The sequence below is a fragment of the Phascolarctos cinereus genome, unplaced genomic scaffold (genome assembly GCF_003287225.1).
Source record: "Phascolarctos cinereus isolate Bilbo 61053 unplaced genomic scaffold, phaCin_HiC Scaffold_5;HRSCAF=322, whole genome shotgun sequence".
In the NCBI taxonomy this organism is placed as follows: Eukaryota; Metazoa; Chordata; class Mammalia; order Diprotodontia; family Phascolarctidae; genus Phascolarctos; species Phascolarctos cinereus.
This window is the reverse complement of record NW_027555958.1, coordinates 268,435,241-268,449,758: the sequence shown is the minus strand read 5'-3', so window position 1 is coordinate 268,449,758 and position 14,518 is coordinate 268,435,241. Positions and strand designations below refer to the sequence as shown.

Below are 14,518 nucleotides of genomic sequence, written 5' to 3'. Positions count from 1 at the left end.
ACTTCCCCAGGGTCACACAGCTAGAAAATGTCTGAGATCAGATTGAAATCATGGAGACAGGTCTTCCTGATTCACAGCTCAGTGTTCTATCCGCTACACCATTTAGCTGCCCACAGGAATCAGGAAGACCTGAGTTTAAATCCAGCCTCAATTACTTACTAGCTGTGTGACAAGTCATTTAACTTCTATTTGCCTCACTTTCCTCATCTATAAAGTGGGGGTAATAATAGCACCTACTTATCAGGGTTGTTGGGAGGATAAAATAATATTTGTAAAGTACTTTGCAAAGCTTTAAGTGCTATATAATTGTCTCAGATCTGAGGGAGAAGAGAGTAGGTGAGAGATTGGTTATGGACAGTACTTTTTTCTTTTCTTTCTTTTTTTTTTAAAAGGCAGTTGGGGTCAAGTGACTTGCCCAGGGTTACACAGCTAGTAAGTGCTAAGTGTTCGGTCCGAGACCGGATTTGAACTCAGGTACTCCTGACTTCAGGGCCAGTACTCTATCCACTATGCCACCTAGCTGCCCCTATGGACAGTACTTTTGCATGTGATGATTTGTGTTGTGGAATTGGTGGCCCATGTTTCCATGGTTTTGTAGTGTTCTTTGCAAAGCAAAGGGAGAAATGTAAACGGGAAGACAGTCTTTTGCCTCCTGGTAAACTATGATGTCTTTGGACTCCACTAGATGTCACTATTTCAACAGGAATTTACCTTACCCCTAGGACATCAAACATCTTTAGTCACCACATATGCTCCTTAAAGGTGTAGGGGTGTGTGTGTGTGTGTGTGTGTGTGTGGTGTGTCTCTGTGTGTGTGTGTGGTGTGTAATGTCATCCTTCCCACTGAGTGCAAGAGCACATACTCATGCACAAACCCACTTGAAATATGAGAAAGAGAAGAAAGGAAGAAAGAAAGAAAGAAAGAAAGGAAGGAAGGAAGGAAGGAAGGAAGGAAGGAAGGAAGGAAGGAAGGAAGGAAGGAAAGAAGGAAGGAAGGAAGGAAGTAGGAAGGAAGGAGCAAGCTAGACAGATAGGGACAAGGAACAATGTGAGTCTGAATCTCCTCTGATACCTGATAGCATGGGCAGGGTGATATTTAGGTTTCCATCATTGACTTCTGGTATGATGTCCAGCAGCTTACAAAGAAGCTCATATACGTGGACACTCTCAAAAGGTTCTACTTCCAGGCCTCTCTTGAAGTCAGGACCCACAGCTCGGAAGATGGTCTTCATGTCTATGCCTCCATTGTCAAAACCATGCTCCCCGTTGTTAAATTGGATACTGATTCTCTATGATGAAGGAGAATAGTAGCCATGACTATCATTGCTAGGGGGAATTGCCTCTTCCCCCAGTATCTACCTCTAGTCTCTTGCCTGCAGACTTCTCACTTAGCCCTTCTTCACTGTAGTCAAGTACACAGAAATGGGAGAGAGCAGAAGGATTCTAGGACTTAGATTTTTTTTTTATTCCTGGTGCTGGAGACAGAAGCTCAATGAATATTCGTCATAATGACTTATAAGTCTAAATAAACATAAATAAATGAGGAGAGCTACCAATCCAGAAATTGCATTTTTAAGTAAGATTTTGAGCTGGAAGGGACCTTAGAGATAATTTACTTTAATCCCTTCATTTTATAGAGAGTATAGAGTCCTCAAGTGGGGAAATGACTTGCTTAAGCTTACATAGGTAGCAAATTGTAGAACAAGGATTTGAACTCATGTCCTCTTATTCTAAATTCTATGGTCTTTCCATTATACATCACAGCCCATTCCCTAATATTCTCTGTCTTGTCTGAGTCACTTCCTTTGCTGTGCTGTGAATCCTGGTTCACCTGTTCTCTAGTCTTTCTCCTCTCAGCCAGCCATAATTCTTCTATCCTTAACTATGTTGCACACTCGAAACACACACACACACACACACACACACACACACACACACACACAGAGTCCTGATATAGTGGCTGATATTGCATGCCACTTGTGTATTGGATAAGAATAGTGAAAAGTCTATGGTGATACTCGAGAATTGAAATAGATCACCTATTGAGTGGTTGGGTTTCCCAAAATTTGGACTCCAGAATCTTGTTCTTCCATTGGCTGTGAAGGTGTGTTCTGTGAGAAAACGTAGATGCTAGGAAGAGCTGGCAAGGTTAAAAGAAGCCAGGAGAGGAGTCATTTAAAACTTTAATTTATCCATATCCCTGACTCCAGTGTACTGGCTGTGTGACCCCAGGAAAGTTGCTTAACCTCTCAGTGTTCTAGATAATTTTGACTGTAGTTTGCAGCTAAAGAGGAAGTGCTTCATCTGGATCTCCCTGCACCAAGGAAATCCAGTTCCTGAATGGAGGAGGTAGGAAAAGGGAACTCTACCTGAAGAGCTGGGATCAAGAGGGATATTCTTTCTGTAGAGTGAAAAGTGTGTTAGGCTTGTAGTCAAGGACCTGGGTTTGAATTCTGGCTAGCTATGTGACCTTGGGCAAGTGACCAAACCTCTCTGGGTCTTAATTTTCTCATCTGTAAAATGAAGGGGCTAGACCAAATGGCTGGTCCCTTCCAGCTCTAAATCTATTATCTTTCTATCCCACTGTATTTACATAGGTCACCCATTCCCATTATATCACACAATACTCAAATACACACTCACACATTACTGTTTTCACATCCTTTATCCTTTCCCATCAATCCCTCAAGGGAGTTTTACACTCCCTTTCACCTCTCATGTCTTTCCCACCCTGTGTGAAACCTGTGCCTTTTACAATTGCCTTTTATACTCTGTGTCTGACCATTTTCCTCTTCCATGGCTCCTCTCTACAATGTTTGAATATCTCCCACTTTGTGCTGTATCTAACAGCTTCCCATAGTCCTTTCCTCTGTGGACACATAGCCTTTGCCATCATTCCTCTTATCTTGTGTGTGCTTCTCTCTGTTTGACACATATCCTATACCATCAGCCCTTACTACCTGGGTCTGATACACATGCATCATGGATTTCCCTTATCCTGTATCTCTCATGCAATATTGCTATCATCTTTCTGCATTATGTATGATACACATGGACCCCATATTTCTGTATCTTTGATGTCTCTATTTTATTCCAAAAGTTCCTGGCACCTTCTGTAGCCCAGGCCCTCCCAAATTACTTTTTTTGGGTGCTATCGGTATATTTCATTTCCAGAACTATTCCACAGCCAAATTAATTTGGGAAACTCCCAAACACTACCTGTATAGATAAATGAACACTTAGTGAACACTTCCGCTCAAATGAGATAATAGGCATAATGCCTGGCACATTCTAGGTGCTAAATAACTGCTTATTCCCTTCCAATTCTCCCCCTCCCACTTCCTTTCATCAGGTACCTTACCCCATGAATGACATAGCCTGAGTCACTGTACATGACCAGTGGAGCAATTCTGTCATTATTGGCATAGTGAAGGTGCTCAGGGAAAGACTCCTTCTTGTAGACATGGAGTTTGGGATGTGCATTCTTAAGGATCTCATATACCGTCTCCAACTTGTCTTCTTTAGGGAGAAGCATCCCATTAGGTCCATAGTCTAGGAGTTCAAACTCAATATCATTGAAGGTAAAGTTGGGAAACTTGTGAAATTCAATCAAATCACTGGCATTCTTTAGGACAGTGGTCATGCCATGGTCAGATGTAATTATCAAGTTGAGGTTATCCTTGAGGTTATTCTTCTTAATATTTTCCTGGAGGTAACCCACAGTTCGATCCACCTGTGATACCATGTCCTTTCTCTGTTGGGACTCAGGGCCATACTTGTGGCCTGTGGAGTCTGGCTCCCCAAAGTAGAGGGTGACCAGATCCAGGTCATCTTCTGTGAACCACTTCATCACTGTGTCAATGTTCTGCCTCCATTCTGTCTCATTACTGTAGTTATGCAATGCATGTTCCTTCCTGCTCACATTAACAGACTCGCCTTGGTAGCTGACGTTACCACCTGGGTAAAAGAATGACCCAGTTTTTAAGCCCTGTCAAGGAAAATTAGCAATGGGTCAAAGGATACTTGCAGTATACCAGTATTTTTTTTCTGTCTCTTCTGGTTTACTTCTTGATACCCCCACACTCATATATTTGCTCATCCACCCATCCACGATTCTCTGTTACTATAACATCTTTGTTTTTTCAAAGATCATTCATATCAATGACAAGCAGGATGCTCTCAGAAAAACCTGGAAAGACTTACGTGAACTGATGCAAAGTGAAATGAGTAGAACTAAGAGAACATTTTAGACAGTAACAGCAATATTGTATGATGATCAATGGTGAATAACTTAGCTATTCTCAGCAATACAGTGATCCAAGACAATTCAGAAGGACTTATGATGAAAAATGCTATCTGTCTCCAGAGAAAGATGGAGTCTGAATGCAGATTAAAGCATACTTTTTTCCTTTCTTTCTTTTTCTTGTTTTTTGGTCTGCATTTTTTTTTCACAGCATGACATATGTGGAAATATGTTTCACATGACTGCACATGTATAACCTCTGTCAAATTGCTTGCCTTCTCAATGTAGGGCAGGGAGGGGAGGTAGGCAGAGAATTTGGAATGCAAAATTTTTTGAAAATAATGTGTAAATTATTTTTACATGTAATTGGGGGAAAATAAAATATTAAATTCATTTTTTGAAAGAACATTCATATAGCTGATCTTCTGTTATTTTCAAAATATCCTTATAATAAAAGTAGAGTAGGAATTGTTATCCTCATTCCATATATATCTCAAAGAGATTAAAGATAAATAGATATAATTTATTCAAACATTTCACAATTGATGAGTACCCCCTCAGTTTCTAGTTCTTTGCTACCATTAAAAGAACTATATAATTATTCTTTTTCTTGAATCTCTTTGAGGTCAGTTAATAGTATTGTTGGGTCAAATGTCTAAAAGCCATTTGAAAAAAAATGCTCCAAATCAGTAACAGGGAAATGCAAATTAAAGCAAACCTGAAGATCTGCCTCACACCCATAAGACTGGAGAAGTTGACAAAAATGGAAAATAACAAATGTTGGAGGAGCTATGAGAAAATAGGCTCACTGTTGCACTGTTGGTGGGAGCTATGAATTGATTCTGTTATTCTGGAAAGTAATACAACCAAAGTTACTCAAGTGCAATGTAAAAGCATTTTTGAAAACTGAAGAGTGCTATAGTAAGTAGTATTATAGTTATTATTATGGCTTAAAGTGACCACCTTAATTAGAGTCAGACCTGGTACTAGAAATCAGATTCCTTGACTGAGGCTTAGCCAAGAGCCTGAGTTGTTTTTGTTAATGTTATGCTTCCTTGATCCATTTGTTTTCTACCAGAAACTTGTGTGAAGAGGCATCATGACCTAGTGGAAAGATGGCTGGAGCTGGAGTCAAGAGAGACCTGAATTCGAATTCTAGCTTTGACCCTTACTTGTTCTGTGAGCCCAAGAAAGTCACTTAACCCATTTGAGCCTCAGTTTCCTCATCTGTATCTCTCTACATTCTCCCAGCACTTTACAAACCTAATATGCTATACAAATGGGAATAATTATAACTATTAAGTGACATAAAAAAGATTAACAAAGACATGCATTGTCAAGAAAAGAAGGTGGGAGAGTCACAAAGACTGAGTTGAGGGATAATGGATGGACAGCACAAGGGTTGCCCTGTTAGCATTTTTTTTTTCAGTCTGAACCTGTAATTTCATTGATGTAGGGAACTCCCAGTGAGGAAAATCCCTCTACCAATGATGATCAACAACTGTAGTGACTTCAATAGTGGCAACTTGTAGAGTTGCCCAGGCACATTGAGAGGTTAAGTGACTTGCCTGTAGTCACAAAGTTGGTAGATGTCAGAGGCAGGATTTGAACCTAGGTCATCTTGATTCTGAGATTAGCTCTTTATCTGCTATTTTGCCTCTATCTACTCAGTTCCCTGGCACTGCATTAGTATCCTTAAAATATTAAAAGAACCATAGAATTACATTTACTAAATTGGGATGATCTTCTAAGGATGATTCCCATAGATATGAAAAGAATCATGTAGGATGAAAGGGTAGGGAGGGAATTTTAATCTGCTGTGAGTGGTGATCTGAAGGGATTATTCACATCAGTGAGATTATATGTCTGTCTATCCATCCATTATATCTAGGTGGCCACCCATCCACGTTGTTTTTTTTCTCTCCACCCAATTTCTCACCCACGTCATCTTTCCTTTGATCTAGCTATCATTTCACATAGACTGCGCACTCACAAAGTAGTAGATGCTGTCAGGCACCAAGTAATTATCCTTTTTTTTCTGCTAGCACAGCCCAGTGGAATCAGGCCTGATCAGTTTTCACATGTACTATCCAACTAAGGGAGACTCAAGTTTGTGTTTACTCTGGTTATTACATGGGAGTAGGCTCTTAGGTGTATGCTATACCTACTTGTGAATTTCCATTTGTTCTTGACTGTGAGAGCTGTCCTTAGTTTTTGGTCCTGGATCTGAAATCAAGAGGTCTGGGTTCAAGCCTCATCTCTGTCACTCTTTAGCTGTGGTACCCTGGGAAAGTAATTTCATTTCTCTGAGTCTGTTTCCTTCCCTGTAAATGAGGGCAAGAATATCTGTCTTATGTTTTGAGACCCAAATGAGATAATGGATGTGAAAGTGCTTTGTGACAGTTATTATCACAGCAGGACTGTAATACAGGAGGTCTTCATTATTTGAGGATAATTGGTACTGGAAAAAAGTGAATCCACTTAAAATAGGGAACAAGATTTCATAGTAAATAGTGAAAAAAGGTTTGATTAGGACTTTATTTTTGAAAAATAAACCTACAAATTATAAAAATAGGCTTGCTTTGTATTATACATTTAAAAATTTTATTTATCTTATTTTTAATTTATGGAATAAAAAGCATTTCCATAACATAACATAATAAAAAAGATGATTGCAATGAAACTACAAATCTATTATATACAACTTGCTATTCCTTTTAAATATATAATAGTAATATAAATTTCTTTTTTCCCCCTTTTTTCTTCCTCCCCACCCTAGACATGGCTACCATTAGACACAAATATGTATGTGTATATGTGTGTGTGTGTGTGTGTGTGTGTGTGTGTGTATGTGTGTAAAATCATACTACCCATACTTCTTTTATCAATTCTTTCTCTGGATGCAGAGATAATTTCAGTTATGTGCCAGTTCTTAGAAGGAAAATGAGTGAATCAATGGTATTTTTCTGGGGGGCAGCATAGGATATGAAATCTTGTATTTCATGTCTGACTTTTGCAATGTGACCATAAGGAGGGTCATTGTTGAAAAAATATCAATTTATTTCATCAATTTTCCTGAGTCTCTTAATCCTTTGGTATTTTGAATCTTCTTCTTTTGAAGTACCTAACGACAATCAGTGAGTGACTTGCTACTAATAGAAGGGGGCAGGCAGGGATAGAATCTAGTTTTAAGTGGGGAAGGTTGTTTAAATCAGGACTAATTTTATATGCTTGTTTCCTGTAAGTTTTTAAATAATTTCATAAGTTTATTAGTGAATGTTTTCATGTCATGATGACTTTTATTTCCTTCTTCATACAGCTTCATAGAGAAGCAGTATGGAGTGGTGGATAGAAAACTGATCTCAGGAAAATTTCAGTTCAAGTGCTGTCTCTGATACGTATTGGCTGTGTGACCATGGGCAAATGAATTAACTTTTCAGTGTTTCAGGAAACTCTTGAAGACTATAAACTGCAAAAAAGGGTTGTTGTTTAGTTGCATCTGGCTCTTTGTGACTCCATTTGGAGGTTTCTTGGCAAAGATGCTAGAGTAGTTTACCATTTCCTTCTCTAGCTACTTTACCGAGGAAACTAAGGCAAGCAAGATTAAGTGACTTGCTCAGGGTCACATAGCTAGTAAATGTCTAATGCTGGATTTGAACTCGGGAAGATGAGTCATCCTGACGCTATGCCCAGGACTTAATCTAACTGTGCCACCTAGTTGTCCATAAAAAAGGGTTACTGATCTGTATTGGTAGTCAGAGTTTCCTCAAATGACATTTCCTCTGCCTGAAATTACAGGTCTGGACCAAAACAAAATATAACTTTGTTACTGCAAGAACTTGCATGATGACTGCTTGGATAATGAGGACCTACCATATTGAGACCTATCCATAAAATCCTTGTTTTTTTCTGTACTGGACGGAGATATCTGTGGATATTGAATTGGTGGGGGAACCCCAAGAGGTCATCTAATCTGGTCCCCACCCCCCACTTTACTGCTGCCCAGAGAGATGTGATTTCCCAAAGTCACATGGTTATAAGTAGCAAAGGAAGGATTTGAATACTCGGTCCTCCAACCCCAAATCCAGTATTCATCCCTCTAAGCCATGCTGTAGTAAAGCTATCCAGCCTTGAGTTAGCAATGGGAAGAATCTGAAAACATGCACATTCCCTCCTAAGGCAAACTATCCACACTCTGGCCAGATCCTCAGTATTGCTCTTTTTGGCTGCAAATGTTGACAGAGCCATTGCCTCAAAGGAGGAGAAAGTATCCTAGAGTTTACCTAAGTCCAGCACCTTTTATTTTAAAGATGTGAAAGTTAGCTTGGCATAGTGGATGGAGGGCTGGCCTAAACACTGAGAAGACCTGGATTTAAGCCCTTATTCTAGCACATTGACCATGTGACCCTTGACAAGTCCCTCAGGCTCTCATTGCTGTAAGCCTGTAAGTCTCAAATTCAAATAGAAATGGGGGCTGAGGGGCAGCTAGGTGGCCCAGTGGTAGCACACCAGCCCTGGAGTCAGGAGAACCTGAGTTCAAATTTAGCCTCAGACACTTGACACTTACTAGCTGTATGACCCTGAGCAAGTCACTTAACCCTGATTGCCTAGCCAAAAAAGAAAGAAAGAAAGAAATGGGGGCCACTAGACCATACATAAGGATCCCTCCAGGCCACATGTTGACTTAGCTATAAAATGTAATATTACCTATGTTTTACTGTATTTTTATTTATTTTGTTAAATATTTCCCAATTACATTTTAATCTGGTTCAGGTGGCATTCAGAGAATGTTGTTGGTCTCGTGTGCCTGCCTTCCTGTCATGTGCGTGGTACCTCTAATCAGGACTAATCTCTAAGACTCTTAAGTTGTAGGGAAGGTGCCAATTTATATTGGAAAAGAGAATTTCCTCACTTGGGTTTTCCCTATACCTATATATATACTTATATATACCCTATAATTAGTGACAGATCAGGGACTTGAGCTTAGGTTCACAAGAACCTAGTTCAGTCCCCTTTGATATATCGCCCAAACAAAGGACCTTGGAAGATTTCTCTGCTTGTCATTTCTCACCCCAGAGAAATGCAGTCTCAGGACATAGCTAATATCAATACACTGCTTAGAACTGAACAATCCTTTGCCCATCAGTTGGGGAATGGCTGAGCAAGTTGTGGTATATGAATGTAATGGAATACTATTGTGCTATAAGAAATGATGAACAGGCTGACTTCAGAAAAACCTGGAAAGACTTGTATGGTCTGATGCTGAGTGAAATGAGCAGAACAAGAAGAATGTTGTACTCAGTAACAGCCACGTTGTGCAATGACTAATACTGATAAACTCAACCCTTCCCAGCAATACAAGGATCTAAGACATCTCCAGAGGGCTTGTGATGGAAAATGCTATCCACATCCAAAGAAACAACTATGGAGGTTGAATTGCTATTTTTTTCCACTTCTGCTGAGTTTTGTTACCTCTTTCTGATGGTTCCTCCTATTGGTTTTAATTTTTACTTACAACATTACTAATGTGAAAATATGTTTAATAGGAATGTAAATGTATAGCCTGTATCAGATTGTGAGCTGTCTTGGGGAGGGTGGTGGGGAGAAGGGGGGAGTAAAATTTTTAAAGTCAAAAGCATATGGAGGTGATTATTGATAAATCAAAATAATTTATTTTAAAAAGTTTAAGAAGACCTGGACTAGAGTGGAATACAATAAAACGATGTAAATAGGTAAAAAAAAAAAGAACTGAACAATCCTTGTTTGTTCCATAGTTGTAAACATGAATCTTAGTGTTTTGGTTACTTCTCATGAGTGAGTGGTTTGAACAGAGTTGTGCCAAAGTGTTTCTGAGCATATGGTAAGACTTGAGCCCACTCAATACCACTGAAGTTAGCTCTAGATATCTAGCCTATGGCGAAGTCCACATGGACCACACCTTCTGCACACCCTGGGTTTTCTCCCATTTTTCAGACCTCTAACCAAGGCAGGGTTGCTGCCCAAAGGTGCCAAATTTAGAGGCTATCAGAACTTTCAGTGCTCTAGTAGTGTAAAAACAAAGAAACACAAGAGCTTAGTGCTTAATTAGCAAGACCAAAAGGAAGCCAATGATGCTGGGAGGAAGTCCCACCATACCCTCCTTTGTACTAGGGTGAGCTTCATTCCTCTTGCCCTTGTGGTTTCCCCAGCAATGGCCTCCCTAGAATTTCACCACCCCCCCAATTAGGTGTTTTACCTCCCTCCACTGAAAACTGAGGACATGTTTTGTGGCACTTGTCCCTGGCCTGGTTTGTGGTCGTTGTCCTGAGTGCTAACATTCCTAGTTGTAGCTCTGTCCATGTTCCCCTGGTAGGTAAGGCAGTGTTACCTGTCTCTGGGCAGTGATCCAAATTGGCAGGGTGCCATTGTCCCACCATCTTTCAATCCCCAGGGTGGTATAGTAGGGTAGTTTCAGTTTGGAGGTGGTATTATAGTACATGTTGTGGACGACACCATGGTTCTCAATATACTTCCCTGCAGGAGTAAGAGATAGTAATAGTATAGTAAAGGGAAATAGTGTAACATCAGTCACCAGGACTCTGAGTAGGGTCAGAAAAGCTTCAAAAAGTTACCCAGGGGATGATGAAACCAGTGAAAGAAGGAGACGAGACCATAGTAAAAAGGTTGAAGTGAGCAAGAGAATGTATAGGCATGTATCTTGAACAGGCAGGAGGTAAGAAATGGGGAGTGGGGAGGAACACAAACAGAAATCAAACCATGATCCTCTAACCTTCCTAAGTTCTCCTGGAGTCAAGAAGACCTAAATTCAAATCAGACCTCTGACATTTACTAGCTATGTGACTCTGGGCAAGTCACTTAACCTCTGTCTGCCTCAACTTCATCTGTAAAATGAGGATAATAATAGTATCTATCTCCCAGGGTGGTTGTTAGGCTCAAATTAGATAGTATTTGTCAAGTGCTTACCACAGCACCTGGCACATAGTAGGCACTTAATAAATGCATGTTACAAAAAGTTCAACTTCTCAAGGAAGCCTTTCTGTATTCCTATATTCAGAAGTCCTATATTCAAGATTGATTCAGTACTTGCAAAGGTCTATGGGTTTATGATTCTACTTAATTTGTACTATATGTGCTTTACTCAGAGATGGGGGAAATAGATGTTAGATAGTTGAAAAGTGTATCTGCTTTGCCTGAATATTATAATCATGTCCTTTAAAAGATAATATAATTTTGTTGGATGGGACTTTACCTAGGCAAGTCACTTAACTTCTGTTTAACTTTCTTCATCTATGAAATGGAGATAAAAATAGCATCTACCTCCCAATGTTGTTGTAAGGATAAAAATGCGATAATATTTGTAAAGTGTGTTGCAAACCTTAAACCACTATATAGATGCTAGCTGTTGTGATGAAGAGGAAGAAGGAGAGGAAGAAGAGAAGGTGGAATAGAAGAGGAGAAAGAGGAAGAAGAGGAGGAAAAGGAGGGGGAGGAAAGATGGATGAGGAGAAAGAAGAGGAGGAAGTGGAGGAGGAGTAAGAAGTTTTTGCTCATTATGCTGTATTGCCCTGTAATATCTGGAAATTAAATTCTAAATATTTGATTTAAAGGGACATGAAGTTAAGGAGACATATTTTAGCAGAAAGAAGGGATTACCATGTGATTGGTAGAATGTTAGACTTGAAGACAGCTAAATTTGGGTTTAAGGGCCAGCTAGGTGGCACAGTAGATAGAGCACCAGCCCTGAGTTCAAATCCAGCTTCAGACACATAACACTTACTAGCTGTGTGACTCTGGACAAGTCACTTAACCCCAATTGCCTAGCCCCCCCCCAAAAAAAAATTTGGGTTTAAATCTCACCTCTAACACTCTGTGACCTTGGACAAGTAATTTCTCTTCTATACACTTCAGTTCCATTGTCAATAAAATGAGGGTGCCCATAGTACCTATCTTAGAGGATTGTTGAGAGGCTCAAAACAGAAAATATTAAAGCATTATGTCAATGTCAGCTATTATTATTTACACTATGTTTACCACCAGTTATTTGCATGCTTCTTAGAAAGCATTCTGAAGTTGTTTCCATGGGTGTTTATTTTATCTTTCCAGTATTATAAATAGCCTGAGATTAGGGACAGTATATCTAGTATTTGTCCTCCACGCCCTGCCCCATAACATCCTGCATAGAATTCTGCCTTGATTACTCACTCAGCACTGCTGCCTGAGTGAACTGTTTCTCTGGGGGTTCTCTTGTCCCTGTCTTTCTTTCCCCAGACCTGAGCAAGGTACTCACCAGTGACCAGGGTAAAGTGGCAGGGGCTGGTCAAGGTGACAAAGGCTGGGGTCATGTAACGAGCTTTCACGCCTTCTCGAGCCATGGAATCCAAATTAGGGGTGTCTACATCCTGGTCATAGTTCCAGCGGAAGCCATCAAAAGAAACCAGGAGCAATTTGTTCTTGGGGAGCTGCTTACGGAAAGGAGCTCCAGCCACCAGAGAGAAGAGGGTGAGGAGAGCCACAGAAGACAGGAGAGCTCCTTGGTGCCCCATGTTGAAATGTGTAGGGAAACTTGTTGCCCAGAGATGTGATCAGTCAGAGGTGAAGAGCAAAGTCCTAGGGCCATACCTACCTATCTTATCCTAGAATATCTTTAGAGGAAAATTTCCACAAAGATCTAACATATTTCCTTAAGAGATACATTTTAAAGCCACCACCCCAACCAATCTTCATATCTTATGTAATAGAAAAAGTGCTGTCCTTTGAGTAAAGAAAGACCTGCACACCAATTATGCTTCAGACACTCACTGGCTGTAATGGGTGGGCCTGGCTAAGGCCCTAGTATAGAAAGAATGTTCAACAAGGATTCTGAAGCATTTAGTTTGGGCAGATGTGGCCCCGCTCACCTCCCATGTGGAAACACATCTCCTTAGGAGGCCGAGGTGTATAGGAATAAACCCCACGACTTTAGATCTTCCTCTCTGGGGCTCTGTTGTCTTCCCTCAGTTGTCCATCTCATTGGTAACGCTCAAGTGAGCAGAATTGGCACAAATTCAGATGTCCTTTGTGATTTTTATGCCACTCTGGCTCTAGCCTCCACTATTCTCAACCTGCCTGCCAGGTCATAGTCACTCATGCTTTTCAATATCTTTTTGCTTGGCTTTTTCCTGCACACAAAGTCCCTTCAATGTCAGGGTTAAAAATAATTTAAAAAAAAAGGACTCTGGGAATTTGCTGTCATGTAAAATCTGAAATCCTTTGGAGCTTTGTGAACTATGGAAAAGAGGCTTGTCCCCAAGCTATCAGCTCTGACCCTGCTTCTCCTTCCTTTTTTCTTTCTTTTTTTTTTAAAGATAACAAAATGTGCATGATTTTATTTCAGAACAAAGCATATAGTGTCTGAGAATTCTACCATCTCCATCATCTCTTCCTCTCATAATCCTCCAAAAAAAAAAAAGGTAGCAGCAATGCTTTGTTTAACAAATTGAAGATAAGTGAATGAGAAACAATTAGGATGCCAAGGCAAATAGTATAAAGTGGGGGTAAGCAGACCCTTTGGGCTTCCCCTGACTCTTCCCCAAGCCCTTTAGAAGGAGTTCTAAAAGGTAGACTACATAATGTGGATAAGCAGTATTTCCCTTAGATGGTAAGATCCTTGAGGGCAGGGGCTCTTGCCTTTTTTAATTGTATTCCTAGCTGCCTCATACAATATATGGTACATAATAGCAGCTTAATAAATGCTTATAGATTGATTGATCCCAGGGGGAGAGCCAGAAAGAACTGCCTTGCCCGGGGAGATTCTGGGGGAAGGCAGGCTTTGGGGTTTGTACCACTCTCTTCCAACTCTTCAGTTTAATATCATTAGATTCAGTGACACTACCCTCTCCACACCCCCTCCTCCATCCCCAAGGCCTATAAGTCCAACAGGCCATTACTGCGATGATCTGCCTGTAATGGCTACTATTTCTTGATTACTGGGGCCTGACCTGACCTTCAGCATAGCAGGATTTTATTAGCATGACTCTCCACTTTATCAATCACTGTTGCCTTTTATTACTTCTCAGGGGCTTTATCACAAGGGCTGCCTTGCCTTCTAGCTAAATAAGGATTAATACTTAACAGGATTATGTGCTGTGGGTTAATAGCACTCCTGGGAAGAGAGTTGCTGGGCCCTTTTCACACACTCTCTGCTCTTCCTCCTTCTCATTTTCTATACTGGGAAGAGGATCAGATTTGAAGTGAAAGGACATGGTTTCAAATCCAGGCTCGGTAACCTTTGTGACTT

At 40.3% G+C, this 14,518-nt stretch overlaps 1 protein-coding gene across 1 annotated transcript; it reads right to left on the bottom strand.

Moving 5' to 3' along the window:
- Positions 1-1,021: 1,021 nt before the first annotated feature.
- Positions 1,022-12,785, bottom strand: ENPP7 (ectonucleotide pyrophosphatase/phosphodiesterase 7). The gene is made up of 4 exons (XM_021000936.2): positions 12,530-12,785; positions 10,610-10,755; positions 3,361-3,987; positions 1,022-1,288 (listed from the first exon to the last, which is right to left on the bottom strand). The coding sequence occupies exons 1-4, from the start codon at positions 12,783-12,785 to the stop codon at positions 1,022-1,024; spliced, it is 1,296 nt and encodes a 431-aa protein (XP_020856595.2).
- Between the last annotated feature and the right edge of the window lie 1,733 nt (positions 12,786-14,518).

What these genes read in the sequence shown, in the direction of transcription:
- ENPP7 (XM_021000936.2), bottom strand. Translation starts at nt 12,785, where the DNA reads ATGGGGCACCAAGGAGCTCTCCTGTCTTCTGTGGCTCTCCTCACCCTC. An exon ending in CCACTTTACCCTGGTCACTG is followed by an intron (nt 10,756 to 12,529) that starts GTGAGTACCTTG and finishes TTACTCCTGCAG; the next exon opens with GGAAGTATATTGAGAACCAT. An exon ending in GGATCACTGCCCAGAGACAG is followed by an intron (nt 3,988 to 10,609) that starts GTAACACTGCCT and finishes TTTCCTTGACAG; the next exon opens with GGCTTAAAAACTGGGTCATT.